General features: G+C 31.8%; 2 protein-coding genes across 3 annotated transcripts in view; both read right to left on the minus strand.

Moving 5' to 3' along the window:
* Positions 1-243: 243 nt before the first annotated feature.
* The window catches only part of LOC140442565 (uncharacterized), a 38,054-nt gene continuing 16,637 nt past the window's right edge, over positions 244-21,660 (minus strand). Inside the window, exons 8-13 of the mRNA XM_072533598.1 lie at positions 7,805-8,005; positions 7,520-7,683; positions 7,020-7,354; positions 3,859-4,036; positions 1,492-1,725; positions 244-1,141 (exon numbers count right to left, since the gene is read on the minus strand). Coding sequence (XP_072389699.1) covers positions 705-1,141; positions 1,492-1,725; positions 3,859-4,036; positions 7,020-7,354; positions 7,520-7,683; positions 7,805-8,005 — 1,549 coding nt within the window. The 3' untranslated portion in view covers positions 244-704. The remainder of the gene's footprint in view (positions 1,142-1,491; positions 1,726-3,858; positions 4,037-7,019; positions 7,355-7,519; positions 7,684-7,804; positions 8,006-21,660) is intronic.
* On the minus strand, positions 11,908-18,490 carry LOC140443118 (cytochrome P450 9e2-like). 2 transcript variants are annotated; one of them, XM_072534204.1, is made up of 7 exons: positions 18,341-18,490; positions 16,929-17,165; positions 15,938-16,092; positions 15,467-15,777; positions 13,015-13,201; positions 12,713-12,958; positions 11,908-12,513 (listed from the first exon to the last, which is right to left on the minus strand). In XM_072534204.1, the coding sequence occupies exons 2-7, from the start codon at positions 17,126-17,128 to the stop codon at positions 12,053-12,055; spliced, it is 1,560 nt and encodes a 519-aa protein (XP_072390305.1). In that variant the 5' UTR covers positions 17,129-17,165; positions 18,341-18,490; the 3' UTR covers positions 11,908-12,052. The 2 variants fall into 2 exon arrangements, with proteins under 2 accessions (XP_072390305.1, XP_072390313.1); XM_072534212.1 differs by lacking the exon at positions 16,929-17,165.

Consider the following 21,660-nt stretch of genomic DNA (forward strand, 5'->3'; position numbering starts at 1 on the left):
ATGCTACATACGCCTCTCGTACAGCGTTTTTCGTTATCCCAACAATATTGATATCATTAGCAATGATTTTTACGGGCACAAATTTCTGTTTCTATTTCATCTTTCGTCATCAGTCGTATTTTATAGAAAATTTAATTATCGCTGTTTTATTTTACTAATACTTTTCTCCAAAATCAATCATTTTAAAGCAAGGACAGTAGAAAAAAACAAAGTTTTGGGTTTATTTTAAATATTTTAATTTTTTAATAATATTCCCGACCTATTTGAGAGGAAGGATAAGTAAATTATTGGTACTGAAGTTATTACATAACTTTTTTTGCAAAAATTAGAATGCCAGCTCTTACATCCACCTCAAAACAGACCCGCCTTGGTCTAAAACTCTTTATAGGCCAGACAGTGTAAGGATATACCTCGGTAGTTTTTTGCAGCTGAGTTTGTCTCCCTTCATGGATTGAGTATATAATTGTTTTTCCCAGTCTCCTGGAATTTCCTGTTTTCTGGGTAGGTATGTTAATTTATTATTCAGGAAAAAGTAACTTCCCTGACACTTTTTTTTTTCATTTTAATTTAAACTTAGTTTTTAACAATATATAAAGTTTATCTAAACCATCGTTATATCTAATAATAAATACTTAAACATAAATAACATAATGTAAAACAGATAACGAACACAAATTTTTACAATTTAGAACATCAGTGAAAAATCACTTGACTAATTTTTTCAAAGCCACATGTATACCGTCTGTAGAAGAAAGATTAAAATTTTTCTTCGATATTTCAAAGGGTATCTTCGTCTTCGACGTAGCGACAATTTCAAATTCGTGGAGTACGTGTGCAAAGAATATCTTGGTTTGTATAAGCGCGAACCTGGTACCTATACAGACCCTAGGACCTATCCCGAAGGGGATATAGGCGTATGGATTGATTTTATCTTTATTTGTAACGCTGAACCTTTCTGGATCGAATTTTCGTGGATTGGGGAAGTTTCTGGGATCGTTTTGTATGGCATATATGGGTAGATGTAAAATTGTTCCCTTTTCTATTATCAGTTCTGGTTCTTCTGAGTTTTGTGCCTTTATGGTGTATTCTTTGGTACAGACTCTATCTGTTGAAACGAAGTTAGGCCATTTTCTCATGGTTTCTAAAAAAATTTCTTGTTAAAACAGTTATACTGTATGTCTTAAAGATTATTTACTATTTTAATGGGAATAAGCCACAATTTCAATTTAAAATAAGTTTATTGGCGTTTTAATTTCCACTTCGGAAATCGTTCTCAAAACTAATTGTAGCTTATTCCCATTAAAATAGTAATTACTTTAAATTGCCACAAGATAATAGCTTCAGAACAATTCTAAAAGATTACTATGAACAACAAAACTAAAAATTTGAAGCTGTTAATTGCATCAAAAATGATTATGATGTTATAAAATGACGATAACAGTTTGTAGTTTTATTTAATGATCAGAGTTTGAGAAACTTCGAATTATTTACCTGAAACAACCATGTCTAGGTACTTCATTTTCATTACGGCTTCGTACGTTAAGCTACCGTTACATTCCTCGAAGCCTTCGTCGATTTCTTGTCTCAATCTTGTTTGTATATCTGGATTAACGACTAACTCATAGGCCATGTAACACATCAAGCCGGAGCTGGACTCGAAACCGGCAATAAAGAAGAATAGAGCGTGAGCTGTGATGTCTTCCATAGTTATCTCTAGGTTTCTATCTAAAAAATTGTTTTAATTCTTAAGATGTTCTAATATATATACTAATTTACAGTGGAGCAGCAAAAGAAAATAGGGTCAAGGAAGGTGTAGCCTTATTAATACACCAAACATACCAAAATCAGGTTAAAGAGTGTCAATATGTATCAAAAAGGATTGTAACAACAAAGAGAAAAAATAGAAAATAACAAGTCTGAAACAACATTTTATGATGAATTACAACAAATAGTATACCCAGTCAGAGGGATAATATTGAGGAATTTGAACGCTCGAATAGGCAACCAAGTAACACCTGGAATTATGCAAAACATACGATAATGCTGATGATAAATTTCTGCACTAATAAAACGAACTTAGAATAAAAGAATACGTCGTTCAATAGTCCAGTTAAAATAATCGTATATAATCCTAATTTCTGCTTTAATCGCTTTGAAATATTATTAGAAATAATAATTTAACTATGCGTAAACGTCAGAAGGTGGGCTAAATTTTTTATTAAACAATTTGTGAAAAAAATCAGAAAAATCAATGTTTCTTCTCCTTTTCCTTGATATATCTCAGTAGCTATACATTTAAAAAAAATGTAAGGACAAAAAAACAATTTAAAAAGGATAAAAAAAAATTGTTTTCCATCATTTTTTCAGGTATTTTAGAGCCACGAAAAACTTTCAAAATTTACCCAGAAAATTCTTAAAATATATAAAAACTATACAAAATTTCAGTACAATCTATTAAAAAGTCTTTGCAAAATAAGTTTGCAATATAAATTTTTGAAAAAAAGTTATTAATTTTCAAACTTATGCAAAGCGAAATTCGTATATTCAAGTATAAGTGGTGTACATCAGAATAGCTTTCGTTATAATGGAAATGAGAAAAACAAAAATTAATTTGCAATCTGTCATATCAGAATATTGTTATTAATGGTTGTATATTGCTTAAAACAAGATTGATAAGAATGTTTCAAACATTATTGGTAGTGCCATTAAGGGAATTACAACCCCATTGGCTTCCGAGAATGTCGGTAGTATTAATTCGAACAGAATTTCTTCTGATTTAAAAAAAAACGGTATAGAAATATTTAATGGGTATGTTTAAAAGAAGTAGGTATAAAAATTTCAAACAATACCAACTGTACTTCACCTTCACATTCATTTAAAAGATTAAGGGCCGGTTGTTCGAACGCTAATCAAAACTTGATTGTAATCAAATATTTAATTACAAGCAAATACGTCACAGGAGCTGTAAAAATTATTAAAAATTGCTTATTATTATTATTGATTTGTAAATAAAAACAAGAAATTAACATCAAAATACTCAAATTGAATAAAATAAATCAGTCAACATAACCTCAAAATGTGACGTATTTGATTTTAATTAAATATTTGATTACAATCAAGTTTTGATTAGCATTCGAACAACCGGCCCTAAGACTTCCAAATATTTGAATAAAGCTTTTGAAATATTTGTTAGAAATATTATTTATTTGACGTTACAAGTTATGTACTCTTGGCAGGTCAGACAAATATTTAAAACTGTTGATGTTGTCATGATAACTTTAAAACGCGCGCGTCTTTGAAAGTTGAATTTAAATACGCTACGGCGTACTTTAAATAAGCAAAATGAAATAACAATAAAAAAAATAAAAGTTTTAAATACATGAAAGTTTTTTTTTATGTATACAATAGTGGTTGAGCTGTCAAATAAAAGTCGAATCATTGAAATCTAGGCGAGCGGTTTAACCTTAAAAATATACTTAGAAACGAATTGAATAATCCTGGCACTGTGTAATCGGAATAAGTCAGAAATTGTTTTGCGTTGGTCAAATGGTTGATGGAGATTGATGACTAAAGAATCATTTTTTTTTTAAATAAAAAAAATTGTTTTACTAGTTAGGCCCGGGACTTAACCGACGATTAGAGTAGTAAAGACACCGAGAGACGGTTCCAAATAGGAAGATGATAAGTGATAATACCACGAAAACAATAAAACAACAACTTATTGGAAGCTGGAAGCACATTGAAAAACACGACATGTCATGTCTACAAAAACCGAAGAAAAAATATTTCGAAAGTTTGAGTGTAATTAATATAAAGAATAAACCAATATACCCCAATTTATTATAAAAAGATGCAAACCTTCATTAACAATATCGCCACTTTTTGGTTCTTCTTTGAGTTTATTTTGTGCCTGAATCATTAAATGTATCATATTTGGACGTATGATACTTTCTGCTTTTCTGGCATAAACAGCTTCCCTTATTAAATTTAGGAAAAATCGTCGAGATTCGCCTGTGTAAAATTCAAGTTTAACGATCTACAAAAAGGAAAATTTTATTAAAATAAAAATAAATTTATTAAAACTTTTCTGAACAAATTATTATTCAAGATCGAAATCAATCATACCAAAAAAATTAAAAAAGTTTTTAAGGTTTTCTTTTTTTCTCTTTAATTTCTCTACATTTTTTACTAGAGCACACTTTTTAAAACAGAGGGCTTTTTAAAACAAAACAATGCAAATGAACAATCTAAGGTACTATGGGTACTTGTCAAAGAAAGTTAATTCGGCCCATGCCACAAAACTAGTTTCACTTCCAGTATGAAGAAGAATCAACCGAGGACCTCTTTGGGTAGGAGCTTTCAGTCCAGTAGAGAGCCCTTTTATAAAGGCATCTCGGGGATTCTTGATCGCTGTGTCCCTCCATTTCTTTTTGACTGAAGCACCGACGTCAGTCCAAGAGTCATAGTTATAAACAAGGTTTCCATTATCCTTCTTCCTCAATGTTTTTATTTGTCTGAGGTACTTGTTTCTCCAGGATATGATATCTTTTCTTTCCATCATTGTCGAATCTCGACCTCTTTTTCCATATTCAAACCCATGTCATTCAGTAGCCTACGAAATGTGGTTTTTGAAAAAGCTGGTAGGTCCTCATTATCTTTCACTCTGTTTATTATGTTGTCGACGGTTGGTGGTACATTTTCCAAAAAAATCATGGACAATTTTCTTTATTCGAGATTTCACTCCCTCATCGTAAGTATTCTCACGTGAATTGGACTGGAAATTGTTTTTCTTCCTTTTTTGTACCGGTTTTAGTTCGCCTTGCTGGGTTCTTCGCGGATGTCATAAATTTTACGAACACTCACACTGCACATTTTCGAAACTTTTTCCACAGTAATAGTCAAGCTGTCACCAGTTTTTAAGTTCAGATGATAGTTCAATACATTTAACACCACACGTTTTACTTGCAAACTACGAGTCATACCCTGTTTGAAATTCACGACAGATCTGGCAAAGGCTCCATGAGGTTTTTGCCAACAAGTTTTTGGTCTAATGCCCAGTAAGTACCCAAATCGACAAAGAGAGATGTTTGCTTTGCGTGGACAATGGAGATTAAAACTGATTCGCTTCTCCTGATGAGTTTATAATGATCTTTATTTCCCAAAGAATGCTATCGACCAAACCAAAATAATAATTTATTACTTATATTAATATATTAAATTGTAATTAAAACATCAAGTGTGCACATAGTGTGCATATCATTTAATAATAGCGTATAACAGATATCAACCAATTATTTTATATGTAAAAGCACTGAAACCTATTTATTAATGGCAACGGTGTTTACATTTCTCTATCTTATGGCTCTACGTCAAACTTCAAATGCTGTTCCATGTCATGTCCATGTTTGTTTACTTTTTACCCAAGATGAGGAAAAGTTATTTTTCGATGTTTTGGCTGTATTTTAAGTGATATTTGTAAATAGTGAAATAAACAAATTATAATAATGGTGCTACTGTTTTGCATTTGCAAAAAAACGAAATATTTACATCCCAATGTCTCATTTAATTTGTAAGTACTGTTTGTTTATATTATTTAAGATGAGGAACTGAGGAAGCCTGTGTGTTTATTCATATTCATTAATGTATTGAACAAGATATTAGTTCATGAAATTAGTATAGACATTTTTAAATTGTAAGTAGACATCATCTGATTAAAAAGATCTGTTTAGTAGCTTTTTAATTTAATATTTCTCATGAATTAACATTAAATTAGTGAAATGAATAAAACTCATTTATTTTTCTATGTAGGTTTCCAAATAATATTGATTAATGATGAAACTTACTCTAAACTTCAACAGAGAAAACAGTATAAAAACCTTTCAAAAGCATCCTTTTTGGTTATTTAAACTTGCAAGGAAGCTGAAAAATATTTCAGATTTTTTAATAAAACTATAAATATCTACAACAGACTAGTTAAAAACCTTATGAATATTTTGATTAATAAAACCATACAAAATGTCCCAAAATCAATCTATGAGCATTTTGGTGACCATATGTATGATGAAGATGCAATCGATGGTCACTCTATGCAACTTTTAAAATTAGTTCTTGAGAAATATTTTAAAATTGGAATTCATCATGAAACGAGGACTAATTTAGATGCTAACACCGTGCGCATAAGAAGCGTTCTTACTAAGACTGTTTTATTTCGCAATCAATAAAAATTTATTTCTATACCAACGTCTTCTATTATGTCTATTTACCATTTTTACTTTAATATTTCTGTTCGGTAAATAGCTTTCCAATAATTTATACATTTTCACGCCTACTTTTTAATAAGTAGGTATATTTGCAAATAATTTTATGTCAAATGCCAGCAAGAGCTTTGGAATGATCAATAAATAATTTTGTAGCAGAAACTCTTACTACGAGGAATCTATTTATATTTTATTAAAACAAATATGTCACAATTTGAAAAAATATGTTTTAACACATTATCAATAAATATAGGTATGTACTTAAATTTGACAAATGTATATTTTTTAATTGTTTTTTTATCGTAGGATTATTTGATACCTATTAAAAAATTAACTTAAGCTCAACTATATTTTATTGTATTAATTTTAAAGCAAATAAAATTCTATTTTATTTTTTCTATAAAAACGTGTTTTTGTACATTATTACTACTTCCAATTATTAACGTCTGAATAATTATCCCCGCGAGTAAAAATTCAAGCACGCTTATGCTCATTGAGGAAGTATCACAGTCTATCGATACCCGTTTTACTCCCCTTTACCCTCTTGTCCAGGAATATCGAAGCTTCAAAACAGTGTGTGTTTAAGGTATCTTATTGCTGGGTCCATCTATGTTTATACGTCCATGGTCTCTACTTAGTTATTTTTGTCAAACTTTAGCCATTATTAGTGTGCGCTAAATTATTTTTTTCATTGCTACTTAAAAAATATACAGGGTGATGATAAAGAAGGTTATTTATAGTGTTTACGTACTAAATACGTACCTTATACAAATTCGGAAAAACCTGAAAAGCGAAGGAAAATTTCACCGTCCTCCAAAAACTGCTCAAATTTGATACGATCGTCGCCATCTTGTAGAAAACATTATCTGGATCACCTAAAGAATCCACTTGGAAGCCCATGGCTGTTGTGGCGATGACGTCGTTGGCGTAGCGAGCTGCTAGATCTTTCAGCGTTATTTCGAATACGTCATTTTTCTGATTACGAAAATATTTTGTTACGTTTTCGGCACATTCTGACATCGTGTTGTACATAATTTTCAATTTGCTGCTGGTGAAAAGAGGACTGAGAATTGATCGCATGTCTCGCCAGGTCTGATCTGAAAACCGTATTTTCCTATTGTTTAAGTTTTCCAAGTTAAGATTTAAAAATAAAAGTATAAAGAGATAAAGAAGGAACATTATTCTTTTCTTTTAGTTTCATCTATCTATATAAGAAACATTTATTAAATATTTTTCATACATAAAAATTCTAAGATTCTTACCCTTCAAAGCAAAAAGGTTTCTACCCCACAGAGGATCAGCTTCTTCCGGTATAAATACTCTATGGTTTAAAAAAGAATCAAAGTCTTTTACTGCTATATGCTTAACAAGTTCTGGATCCTTTATCATCAGATTTGGAGTTGTAAATTGATAAAATCCGACGTACCTAAAAATTTGAACATATTTGTGGACTTAACAATACTTTCGATAATACATATATTCTTAATTACGCTATAAATAATTATTAAATTCAAATATTAAACTGAATAAAACACTTATTTTATTACCTGTCACCTGGGGCAGAATCGTATACAGTCTGTAACATATCACAATAATTTTCGAGCTGGAAAAATTGCTTTAGGGTGTTTCCGAACAACCAGAAGTTCCTTGTTTGTTTTACTTGTTTATTTTTCCAATAATTTAAAGGTTTTATGGCAAAATAGTAAAAGCAGATGATCGCTGCCGCAAATACGAGAAAGTTAATCATATTTTATTTTCTGTTAATACCTAAAAAATAAAAAGTATTAAAAAAATAATTATTGAAAATAACTGTAAATATAAATAAAAAATATTACTCTAAATTTTTGTGATTTAAGAAGTCCTAAACACAATTCAGATACGCCGATGACACCGCAATAATGGCAGAGAGTCTAGAAGATCTTCAAACCCTGTTTAATGCTGTAAACAACGAATGCACTGAAAAGGGCTTAACAATCAACGCAAAAAAAAACAAAATGGATGGTGGTCGGAAAAATTAATATCGAAGACTCAGTACTAAGATTAGATAACAAAATCCTTGAAAGGGTGGAACAATTTAGATATCTGGGTAGCTGGATTGACTGCAGGGTTGAAAGTGACGAAGTATTCAATAAATAGAACTCGCACGGAAAAACTTTATTAACTGGCGTTCTGTATTATGCAGTAGAAGTCTGTCGTTGACCACACGTCTAAGAGTATTGAAGTGCTACGTCTGGTCCACTTTGTTCTATGGATGTAAAACCTGGACAACAAAAATAAAAAATCTTAACAAATTAGAAGCGTTTGACTCCCGCGACATTCAGCCGCGAAAAAGGAGTTGAAAATATCCTTAACTATACAAACTCATGCCTTCTTAACACAGGATCTAATATTCACTGAAATATTTCCTTTTGGATCTTTCTCTGCTATAGATCTTAGTATCATCGAACCTAAATCGGCACCTTTTTTAACCTGGCAAATGATGATCTGATGATCTCTTTGATAGTAATCATTATTTTACAATAATTTCCAACAATTTTAGTAGAACTGTTTGTGCTAAAAATTCGCGCCTATATAAAGCTATCTGGCTAGAGTATTCAAAAGCCATTGACACTGTTTTGACTACTTGTTAACATCCATATCAGACACCATTCTCTCAGCTGCTAAGACTTACATTAGCAAATAAAGATTGTCTTCAACTAATAAAGCGGCAAATCAGAACCAATAATAAAATTAGTCGTTTAATTTCAAATGGTGTAGAAAATACTTCACGTGAATTTATTCCTAACACCATTGCCAAACATTTCGAAGAGAAGTTTAGAAATAAAATTAATCATATTATTTGGTCTCATTATGAAATGTATCCACACAGAAATAATCTAATAATATCTGAATATAGTAGATCTCTTAATTCCCCTTTCACTATCCACGAGCTGCTACCTATCTGCTCTACACTATCTGCTTTAGCTAATAGGAGGAACACTGCATGGGCCTAATGATATTCCTTATGCATTTATCTAACTATAGTCTTAATAAACTTTTAACTTTATATAATCTACTCTCAAGCCAATATTCATGCCAAGTTAGCAACATTTTTTTAAAACAAATAATATGATGTCACTTTAAGTTATTAGTCAACATCAGTATCAATATATAAAAAATATAAAAAAAACCAATAGCTTAAGCAGCAAAAAAGCACTTGTTAAAGAACGATACCAGAAGAAATATTTGAAGAAATTGGAGTGAAAACTTAGAAGAGATGATTAAAAGAAAAAAGTTGCATTCCATGAGCCGTTGAAGGATAAAACTCCATAAACACGAAATAAATCGTTACCCTTAAGCAATAAGTGAACCGAACAGTACAACTGGAGAAGGACTAATACTAAGAGAGAATACGTAAATATATAGATAACACAATTGTCTATAATAGGTCAACGGAAGCTTGAAAAAAATATTATAAAATAACTAGGTAACAACATATTACAAATAATTACATGGTAGTACGGCAATAATAAATGGAGATGGTATAATCATAGAAGAAGACAACATTTAAAAAAGCCAAAAACAACAAAACTCCCGAATAAGTAAATTTAAAAATGATATTGTTGAAATATGGACCGAACGAGTCATATCATTTATTATAGTGTTGTTCAATGGAAACTGAAACATGGAAAAAATTGTAAGTAAATGGAATATAACATAAATATCGTCTATATTAAAAAAAAAGGAGACAAGAGATCAACTAATAACTAGGGAGGAATTCGTGTAATGCCTTGCATAGTGCAAGAATCTTTTCTATAGTAATAAAAGATCAAATACAACTACAGAAAAAAAACTAAAGTGAAGAACAATCTGGATTCCTCCGAAAAGCCAGATCATGCCTGGACAATTTATTTTTCATGAGACAAGCAATGAGCAGGATAAAAAAATGAGAAAGAAGGGAAATATATAACAGTTTTATATAAGGTCTCAAGAGCACTTAGAGATAGGTAATAAATTAGAAAGAAAACGAAAAAAGATTCTTTCACAACATCGTGAAAAATATTATCTCATATGGAACAAAAGTATGGTCAGTTCGCAATACAAAATAAAATAAAAACAGTAGAATTTGAGAAGATGTCTTCAGATTATCAAAAGAGATCAAATTATCATGAGAATACGGAATACAGAAGAGTATTCCAAACCATTGGAACACAGAGTACCAAAAAAGTAATGAAATGGGAATCTTCAGAAAGAAGACCAGCTATGAGATGGAAAACATATATAGACATTGGATGTTGTTTCATTGCGACTTTGCTCCAAAATAAATCGTTTTAAAGATATATTATTATTGAAGTTATCACACAAGCTTTTCTGCAAGAATCTTTGTGCCACGCTGGTCTAAAAGAGAACGTGGTTTTAAAAAGCGATGCAGCAATTACGAATCGATTAAACAATTGGATGAATCTATGCTCAAAAATGAAAACTTTGTTAACTAGACACACAAGGGCTTAGAATATAGCCTGACAAATTTAGTTAAATAGCGAAAATACGTTCGCCAGAATTTTATGGATTTAAGACAACTGTATCGCAGGACTAAAATAATTACTTACCTATATCAATTAAATAGTTCACGCAACACGGAACAATAAGTGACTGATTTATTTTATAGTTCCTGTACATATTTCTTCTCTTTTTTTAATCGATTATATGTTTGTAAACATTGCAAAAATATTTAGAAAAATAATTAAACATTTACCAAAACTATATTTTTGTTTTGATTAAATTTGGAAAAGGACCAACATTAAGAATACTAGTTCATTGATCTGACAGAATTTTTAGATTTAACCGTTTTTTTGGCTGAAATGTTTTTTATAAAATTTTATTTATATAGTACTTAATTGGTATTTTTATTTACCAAAATTAAAAATATATTATATATTTATCAAATAATGATTATAAATATTTATATATTTTTGCAAAATAAACGTATGAAAACAATTTGAATTAATTAATTGTTTGTAAATACTTTTCAAAGTGTTGTTGAACGCAATAATCAGCTGCTGATGCCTCGAAAATCGTCCTGTTTGATATGTAATTTGATATTATGTTCTTATTCCATTTCCTATCGTTTTATTGAATGATATTGATGAGATCCTGACGGAAGACCAAGAAACTATTGGAAGTGACTTTCAAAAATGGAGATTTCGACCCAACGCCTCTTAAGAAGACAACGTTCACTTTAACACGACTCAAACACATTCAAATACCTTCCACCAAATACCACTCAATATCCAAAATACCTAGGCGTGGCTTTGGGCAGAGCGTTAAGTTTTAGAAAACATTTAAGTACAGTTCTTCAGACTTAAGTACATTCACTCAGGTTTTTAGGATTAGATCTCTAGTATTCTTTAGTTGAATATGGCAACCCATATGGATCACCAAGCTCACGTTCACAAGATTGATGTCTCACGTTAAAAAAAAAGTGTCAACAGTAAAAATAGATGAATTGTAAACAAGACGTATTTGGTCAAAGTTAACTCAAGTCAATTTTTTGTTCATTTACTACTTTGTTCAGCATATCTTTTGTCACAATCCTTATAAAATATACGTATTCGGTACTAAATAGTGATGATAGAGAAACAAGAAATTAATGAAATTAAGACGTCAGCTTCATGCCATTAAATTCAATATTAATAAACTTAAGAAGCTTGAGTGATGGATTCGACCGTTACTTAATGGAAGTTCATTTCATCTAACAATAAAACACTGAAAACTTTTGTTTTCAACATTTCCACATCATTTATTATAATTTATCACTAAAGCTGTTTCGGCAGATTACCTTTGGTAAGAATCTGTAAAGAAACGGTAAGAGACCGATCAAGAAGATACTGATGAACCTTTTCCTTAGTTAATGTTAGAGGCAGTTTAGTTGCCTCGCTTACATTTATCTCAAAATGATGCAACAAATGTACAATAAACATCTTTGTTTGTAAAACGGCTAATCTGGAACCCATACAGCCATTTTCACTCAGACCAAAGGGTAAATATGTGTAGGGTTCGATGATACATCTGTCTTCGCTGCTGAACCTGTCTGGTTCAAATCTTCTAGAGTAACCGTAGTATCTGGGAGCGTAATGCATTGGGGTTATTGGTATGCACAGAATAGATCCTTTTTCCAACACGACTTCTTTTTCTTTGCTAGTTTTAGATTCTATAATATACGTTTGGTTACAAATGCGGTAGATGGCGTCGAAGTATGGCCATTTTCTAAGGGTTTCTGAAAAAAAAAACAGTTAAAATACAGTAGAAATAGTATATCTAGGAAAAAATAATAGTATTGCCATTATAATAGATAATAGCACTGTCAAAAAATATAGTACAAAAAATAATAGAAAAAATAATAGTACTTACACGGTTAGTCGTTTATACCTACGTAATATAATGTGTGGTTAGTGCACTAATATTGTTTTCATTACCTGAAACAACCATATCTAAGTATTCCATTTTCGTTAAGATATCGTAAGTCATCTTTCCATTGCAACGTTTAAAGCTGTTGTCAATTTCATTTCTTAATTTTGACTGAATATCTTTATCTAAGGCCAGCTCGATAGCTACGAAGGAAATCAAATTTAAAACGGGGTCCAATCCAGCTAACAAATACAGTAGAGAGTGTTTCAATGTATCCGTGTTCCTAATTGCTGGTGGTATCAAATGAGATTTTTCTGTAAAATATTTAATTCTGTAAATCTATATGGAAGTAACGATGTTTAATAGTTACCAATATTATTGGATATATCTGTGGAGTTTTGCTTTGTTGACAACATTTCCTCGTACTTTCTTTCCAAGATTAATTGAATTATGTCAGGACGAGCAATACTGCTCTCTGCTCTTGATTTTAATTTGCCATGAAGAAGATCCATGAAATACTGTTTAGGTTGACGGTCAATAGAATACACATTTGGTAACTACAAAAATGAAAACATTAGATAAAAGAAGGCTTATTGTTGTTTTTATTCTATTGTGTAGTATATCTCAACATGTGTGTTACATATCCGAAAAACAAATTGGAATATCTTTAAATATCTAGTGGAGAAGAGACTCCAACTAAACATTCCCTTAAAGACCAACGAAGAAATAGAACATGCTGTAGAACACTTTAACTCAGTTACATAGAACAAGGTACCTGGGACTTAACAATACCCAGCATCAATGAAAAGAAGAGTGAATACACTTCGATATCTATAAGAGAGAAAATAATCTAGTATAGAAAACTCACGTACATAATGTGCTATAGGGAATTTGAGCAGCTCTAGGTAATATTAGAAGGCAATATTGAAGGTAAAACGGGCATAAAACGAACGAAAAAATCTTGGCTACGAAACATCAGAGATTGGACCCACACAAGAAAAAATTAATTAATTCATCAAGCCCAGAACAGAGAGAAATTTGCCATATTGATGGCCAACCTCAACAGAGAAGGCACTTCGGAGGAGGAAAGAAAACTCAGGAAACACTGGCTAGCAATTAGATAGCCACAAATAAAAAGGCAGCTGAACAATGCTGTAAAGAAGCTAAAAGAAATCATTTCAACGGAAACGAATCTAAAATTCAGTAATTTACTCGTAAATTAAAAAGATCCCAATACAATATACCACCATTAAAAAAAAGACCTAGGCGGATTGTTAAAAATACCAAAAGAAAAAGCAGAGACATTTGCCAACCACCTAAGAACCGTATTCATTCCCAATGAAACAACGGACCCCAACCGAGAGGAAACAATAAAGCGAGCACTTGAAGAATTATACCAGCTGGAAATTGCTAAAAAAAAAAACGATTTAAAAAAAGGTAAATAAAAACCACAATAAGATTCAATATCAATCCTAAAAAAGTCACAGATTACGATCTTATCACAGAACAAATATTACAAGAGTTGCCGGAAAAAGGATATACATCTCTAACACAATTATCCAATTTAATCATGAAATGAAGCTATTTCCCACCACAATGGAAATTAGCTAAAATAACACCAATTTTAAAATATGGTAAACCATCTGAAAGGGTGGAATCATACTGGCCAAACGGCCTACTACCAGTGCTCTTCAAAGTGTTGGAAAAACTTTTACTAACTAGATTAACACCTATTCTAGAAGACAAGGGAATAATTCCAACTCACCAATTTGGGGAGTTGTTTACCTCCAAACTATTACACATTACTAAAGCAATACCTTACAAATAAACGATTTAGAGCAAATACGACAATAAAATAACAGAACTCCAACCCATAACAGCGGGAGACCCACAGGGAAGTGTACTGGGTCCTGCCCTGTACCTACTCTACACAGCCGACCTCCCAACATCCACTTGCCATCACAACAGCTACTTTTGCAGATGATACGACACGATCTTATGGTCCAACAAGAATCCACACATCGCATCAGAACTCCTGCCAAATAACATATCTGGCGTATAAGAAGACAATAACTCAAAATAAATTACTCCTATACAAAGCGGTGTTGAAGCCAGTATGGACATATAGGATAGAACTGTGGTAAACAGCGGCAAATTCTAATATAGAAATTATACAAAGGTTCCAAGGTTTGGTCATGTTAGACGTAGAGATGAAAACTATGTGGAACGAAGGATACAGCTGTTAGAAGTCGATGGAAGGAGAGGTACAGGAAAACCGAGAAGATGGAAGGACTGTGTCATAGAGGACTTGAGAGAGAAAGGTTTAGGTGAAGAAGGCCCGATGGACAGAAATAAGTGGCGACGAAGAGTAGGCAACAACTACCCCTGGAAAGGAAAAAGCTGACAAAGAAGAAAAGAAGAAGACAAAGGTTCCAATCCAAAGTACTAAGGATGATTTTAAATATAACTTGGTATATCACCAACAACTCGGTACATCGAGATGCAGAAATAACTTATCTAAAGGAAGAAATTACATATAGAATAAAATACAAGGACCGATTGCGGGAAAACCCATCAAGGAATTTGATGTAGATGCGTACAGTGCATAGGTTAAAACGTGAAGTGCCTATAGTGATCTCGTGTGAGCAAATAAAAAGTTAGTGCTAATCTTGTTTTTCCCAGAACCAATAATAGTTTAATAGACTAACATTAAGAGCGGTATGTTAATGGATATGTTCGCTATATGTCAATAGTTTAACCGTCATATTACTTTATAAAAAATGCGGATTGTAATAAATTGGGATGTCAGTAAAAAAACTTACTTGAAATATTTTCGATACAAAGAATTGCCCCCAAAACTTAAACTGCCTTTTAAAATGAGTAAAATTCGTGATATTTGTAATCATACGACAAAATTCCTTATTTGCCTTGTCCTTAGGATCCAGAGAAAGATCAAAAACAGTGGATGCTATTATGTCGGTAACAAAACGAGTAGCAGCATCTTTTATTTGTACATCAATGATGTCCAAATCATTTTTCATGAAAGTTTTAATAAAATTTTGGCAGCATTCTTCTAAAAGTGGAAACATTCGTCGCAGGTCGCTATTTGTCAGATAAACTTTCCAGTTTTGATCTAAAGAAAAAAGATAAAGTCGCATATTAATGTCACATCTAGAAATTTTCAGGAAAACATCAATACTAATTGTAGCTGTTATTTAATACCTCTACTTTCTATATACTTCTCGTAATGGAATAGACAAAAAGTTTGTTTAGTAACAAAAACCTCTACGTACCTCTCAAGTTTATGTTATATAATAGATCATCACTTTCCAATACACATTGGTCAGGACTGAAAAAGCTTTCTGCGTCCTTTTCAGCGATGTTTCTCAAGAGCCATTCATCTTTTATCATCAGAATTGGAGTTGTAAAGTGATAATATCCTACGTATCTAAAATAATAATAAAAAAAAAAATTAAAAACAAACAAAAATCTCTTTTTGGGGAATTTGTAAATAATAGGACTCATCATCTTCCATTAAAATCAGCTATTTTCTTATGGTCTAAGTTTATTCTTATTATTTTCAGATCATATGTGATATTTAAGTTGTTCTTATACATGGGCAGCTGTTGTTCCATTTAAGTTTAGTAATCCATTCGATAATTCGTTTTATATTCGGGTTCTTTGGCAAATTTCCTCGTTGTTAATCGGGTCGTGATTGTCGTGAAACTGCACAAACCTTTTCAAACGTACCTTATATTTACATACAAATATATTTCGCTAATTTCGGAAACCACTGGAGTTACCGGATGACTACGCCTATCGAGCAACATCTATCTCTCAGGCCAGAGGCCCTTTGGCTGGATTATGTTGCTCTTCGGGCGTAATCATATTAATAACATTCTTGGTGCATAAATAACTATTAAACAGTTGTTGTACAATAAACAAGCCAAAAATGTGTGCCCTAGATCTTGCTTCTCTCTCTTATACAAGCCGCAGCCCGAGCGCCCGTCCTGTCATAAGCGCTTCATTAACGATTAAAAAACAATGTTTTAAAATGAAATAGGCAAAAAATCGGGAAATGATAGAACAGGGTTTGAACTTGAATGTAGGTTCTTGCTGAATTCAAAAATAATGTTTTTGAGCCTTGAAAGTCGTGTTTAATAGGGAACTTAATAAAGAACAATTCCATAGTGTACCATCTAAATACATATACCGGTAAACATTAAGACATTAGAAAGAACTATTTCAATTCTGATTTATGTTTCAACTTTTTGTTGCACTTACCTAACATTTCTAGATAAATTATATGTTGACGAAAATTCGGAAGTATGTGGTTCTGATCGCAATCGGAATCTCATAATATTCCACAGCAGTCTATGCGGATTCTCTTGTAGAACTCCTCGCTTCTTCCAGTAACTTAAACATTGTATCGCGCGGCAATATAGTAAAAGTATAACCAGTAACAAGAGAAGCAGATGAAGCATGTCTAAGCATATCTTAAGTAAATGTATCAAAAACAATCTGAAAATAAAATCATGTGAGTAGTGAGTATACATAAGTAATTTTAGATTGACTGAGAGGAGACTAGAAATTTAAAATGGATAATAAAATATTTCAGTTTTTTTATGAATATTTAAAAACATAATCGTCTTCACAATTAGTCGGATTATGTACTAACTTGTGAAGTATGTACGGGCAACTTCCCATATCAGTTGGCACACCTATGGAATTTGCAGTTTAAGTCGATTACCATAAACAAAATTCGTCATTAAAAGAATGATTATGATCTAGAAGGTGAAGTGCGCATGTAGAATATGTTTTTCTATTATTGAAAGCCCTTTTATGTTCTGCTATTCGGTTAATAAAATTTCTACCAGTTTGACCGATGTAAGTTTTTGGGCAGTCGCCACATTTAAGTTTGTATACACCACTGTGTAAGTGCTTTTTATTTTGGCCTTGTTGTTTTTAATATATTTGCCTAAGTTGTTGTTTGTTCTGAAAGCTGGTGTTATTCCTTTCTTTTTTTATGTGTTTGGTTATTTTTGTTGATATTTTGCCTGTATGTATATGTAATCGAGCAGAAGGTACTGGGTTTTTTCTCTGGTGGTGGACGTACTAATTTCAGGGATTTCTTGTGTAGTTTTTTATTTAAAATTTTATTAATTGTTTGTTCGTTGTATCCATTGTTTACTGCTATTTGCTTAATGATATTTAATTCTGTCTCAAAGTTGTATTTTGACATCGAAATTTCTGATAATCTATGTAACATACATAGGCTGCCAGTTTATGTTGTGTAGGATGGGATGATGAATTGTAAATTGGAATGAATGGACAAACTGATATGGGAAGGGGCTCGTACAGAAAAGCCTTAAAACAGGAGTGTTCAAGATCATATTATGTATCACTTCATTTATAATGAAAGTAGGACTAGTATTTTAACAGCTTCAAGATAATAGATAACTCCCACCGAGAACAGAATTAAAACCTTTGTTTTGGTAGTAGAGATTCTAAAAAATTCAGTAATGAATTTTTTAGAGTTTGTTGAAATGATCGTTAAAGCGAGTGCACAATAAAGATCATTTATTCATAAGAGAGATAGACAAATTCAATTATTTTTAGTACAAAAATTGAGTTCTGTATTCTTCAAAATCAGTACAAAAAATTTATTGTTACGACTCTGTATCAAAATTACTGACCTTGCAATATCCGCTTTTTATTAGTATTTCGTCGTTCAATACAGGATTTTTGATGTAATTACAAAAGTTGATTTGTTTACAACCGATAAAAATTCTATCCACTGCACTGACTCATCCCAAACTAGAAAATATCGGTTAACTGTAAATTCCAACTCACTGTAGCCCCGAAATACACACAACCACGTTGAAAACTTGAAAGTGCAAAACAAACGAGTTGACGGCCTTGATATTGACCTCCAGTCTTTCCTCTTGTTACAATTGCGAACAGATTTAATTGATTTTTGTGTAACTCTAACAAAATGTTGTTTTTTTGGATGTAGGTATCTCTAATTTACATTTAAGATTTTTTTGTGATGGAAGTATCTTTTCTAGGGTTGCGCGGTGGGAAAGAATCTACTTAGTTGGAAAGATGGATATTTTATTATAAGTAATAATGTTTGATTATGACTACTTGTTGACTCGTTGACACACATGTCAGACACAGGTAGTAGACCATTGAAAAGTAACATTGAGATTACGCTTTTCAGAGGACGCAATTTTGTTTTTTTTTATGCGTGGGGTCGGGGTGGTTAGTATAAGCTTAAATCTAAGTTTGTGGGGTCGCCACCCATGTCCACGGCTGCCATTTTGAAAACAGGGGGCAAAGGGTTTTCGCACTGTATCTCGTAAATTAGCAACGCTACAGAAAATTTTATACGTTATTTGTAGCAAATTAAATTTTCTACAACTTTTTTTGTATTACTTTTTATCTTAAAATTCAAAATAAAAAAGATATAAACAAAAATTGAGCATAGTTATATACTTATAAAGTTGTTTTCTAACTATCGTTTTTTTCATTTTCTTTGATGGTCTCTGCGGTTCAGGATCTAATTCAGTATCGAAGGTGAATGCTTGCAAAAGAAAAGGAAGTTAGAAATATTTGCGTCATATTCGTATTCTTCGAATTTTTTGATTAATTTTAATATTTCCATGATGTCACTGCAGGTTTTATCAGAACAATTAAGGCATACTGCAGAAACGTTGAGACCTACTTGTAGACTACTACACGTACTCTCACAGTTTTGCTTGCTTCTACAGAAAATTTATTTCAAAAGTTCGAAGGGGGAGGGCTGGAGCTTTCAAAGTTTTGATTGGTATCAAAATTTTTCCAGCCCCAATCTTCAGGATCGCAGTGTTTCTTGGTGATATCCTCTAAAACTGTAAAAAGGAGCTGCATATCTTTAAGTTAAATGTAATTTTGGTCATTGTGTTACCGAATCGTTTGTATCTTATGTTGTTAGAGAATCATCTTTAATTTCACCATATAAAGAGACGAAAAAACGTTCCCCAACGACAGTGGGCAAAGATGACTGGGCTTTCTCACTGAGAAATAATGCTGTTCCGCTAGCTAATTTAGGATGTTTCGGTAAAATTTTAATAAATTTAAGTTTCTCGATCTTGTAAGCTACTAATGTTGTGTCGCATGCTGAAAAAACATGGACCAAACGGTTTGTTTGATTCGCAAGCATCTAAACATTTTTCCCGATAGACCTGATCATGGCTACTCCATTAGAAATTCGGATTGTAACGTTTATTTACCGATCCCGTCCACTCAGCTAGTAAAGAATTCTATTCTATATAGTGCAAAAAACTTTATAATCACCTTCCAAAAGAAATTAAATCCGCAACATCTTTCATTAAGTTTCGTAAGATGACAAAAATCTATCTCTCTGAAAGACCATATTATTCAGTTGAAGAGTTTCTTAATGTATAACAAAGAAACAAAATTAGTATTGTTTATAATTACATTTGGTTGTCTCAAGCAACAAGCAGTGGCTACAATTTGTCTCATTTCTCGTTGTCTGTACAAATTATGTAAGTTATACAATAATTTTACTAATTTAAAATTTATTGTTCTGTTTTTTTTTTATTATATTTGTTTTTGTTTTATACTTTTTGTACTTTTTGACTGATTTTTTTTAGCTTTGTCCATAAAATTGTTCAATAATTTTCAGTGACAATAAAGCATATTTCTATTCTATTCTATAACAATAGCAAATTCTCTGCAATGACGTTACCATATATAAAACTTGAAGGACAGTATAATTGATGCGACTTACACCCTTTTGAAGGTTTACAAAATTGGACACACAACATTGGAGTGCTCCCTTCCTAATGTCGTGAACAAGACAAGAATGTCAATGTCCTCTGCTATGACAGTTACAGAATCAACAGAATCTTTTAGGCATTAGGCATAAGCACTACAACCAAATAATTTGATCTTTTTTTCTATATGGCTCTTCGCCATACCAAATTTTAGCAGGAGTTTTGTTATCAGATAGTTCGACTTTCAGTTCTAATAATTAAGTACATATGTTGCCACTCTCACAGCTTCACTCCACATGTTTTTATCTACAATTTGAATCTATAATTAAACATGTTGCCTTTTCCGTAATGGTTCTGTTAAAACGTTCAGAAACACCATTTGGTTCTGGATTCCTAGGTACTGTATACTGAATTTTGATTCCATTATTTCAACATTTGTACAAAAAGCTTTTGAGGAGTATTCACCTCGATTATCACAACTTATTTGTACAAATTTTACGTTCAATTTAGCGGTGTCCATATCAACATTTTTATTATTATGAGTTACTGGATCTATTGGACCACACACATTTGTTGATACATTGAACTTTTAAATTTAAGTTACAAGTTTACGTTAACAAAGATACACCTTTTTTCTTAATTTTTAAACCTTAATAATTTTTCCATTTCGTATTCTTGTTTAATGCTTCTCATATTTTTTTTTGTGCGAATAACATTAAGTTCTTACTAATTGTGTTGTAAACTACAACAGTTAAAATATTTTTAATAGAAATACATTTTTTGCCAACTACCCTTAATGTAATTTAAATCCATGTAGCCTTAATATTGTTATATTTCTTTAGCATTTTTGAACTGTTCAAAGGCAGGTCCTTACCCCCGCGAGGTCTTGAGCGGACATTTTTCTCAGTCAACTAGTAACAGGAGTTGAGTGCGGACCAGATGCGATAAGTACCTCGCCTTCTTAGAGAAGCTCTCATATTGTTTTGGCTCGCTAAATTGTGGTATTACCGGCCTCATAAGTAAATTTTTTAGTGCTACTGTACTGTCAGCAATAAAGTATTATAGTGCACAAGCTCTGGTTATTGATCTAACTATTGAACCAGCCCTTGGAAAACAACAAAGTCTGAGTTTAGCTACAGACATAATCCTCTATCATAATCTTCGTATCCTATTTGTGTAATAGTAAGGTTGTGTTTTAACTAAGCTATATACAAATTGTATTATTTGGTAATCTT

The sequence above is a fragment of the Diabrotica undecimpunctata genome, chromosome 1, assembly GCF_040954645.1.
Source record: "Diabrotica undecimpunctata isolate CICGRU chromosome 1, icDiaUnde3, whole genome shotgun sequence".
Classification (NCBI taxonomy): domain Eukaryota; kingdom Metazoa; phylum Arthropoda; class Insecta; order Coleoptera; family Chrysomelidae; genus Diabrotica; species Diabrotica undecimpunctata.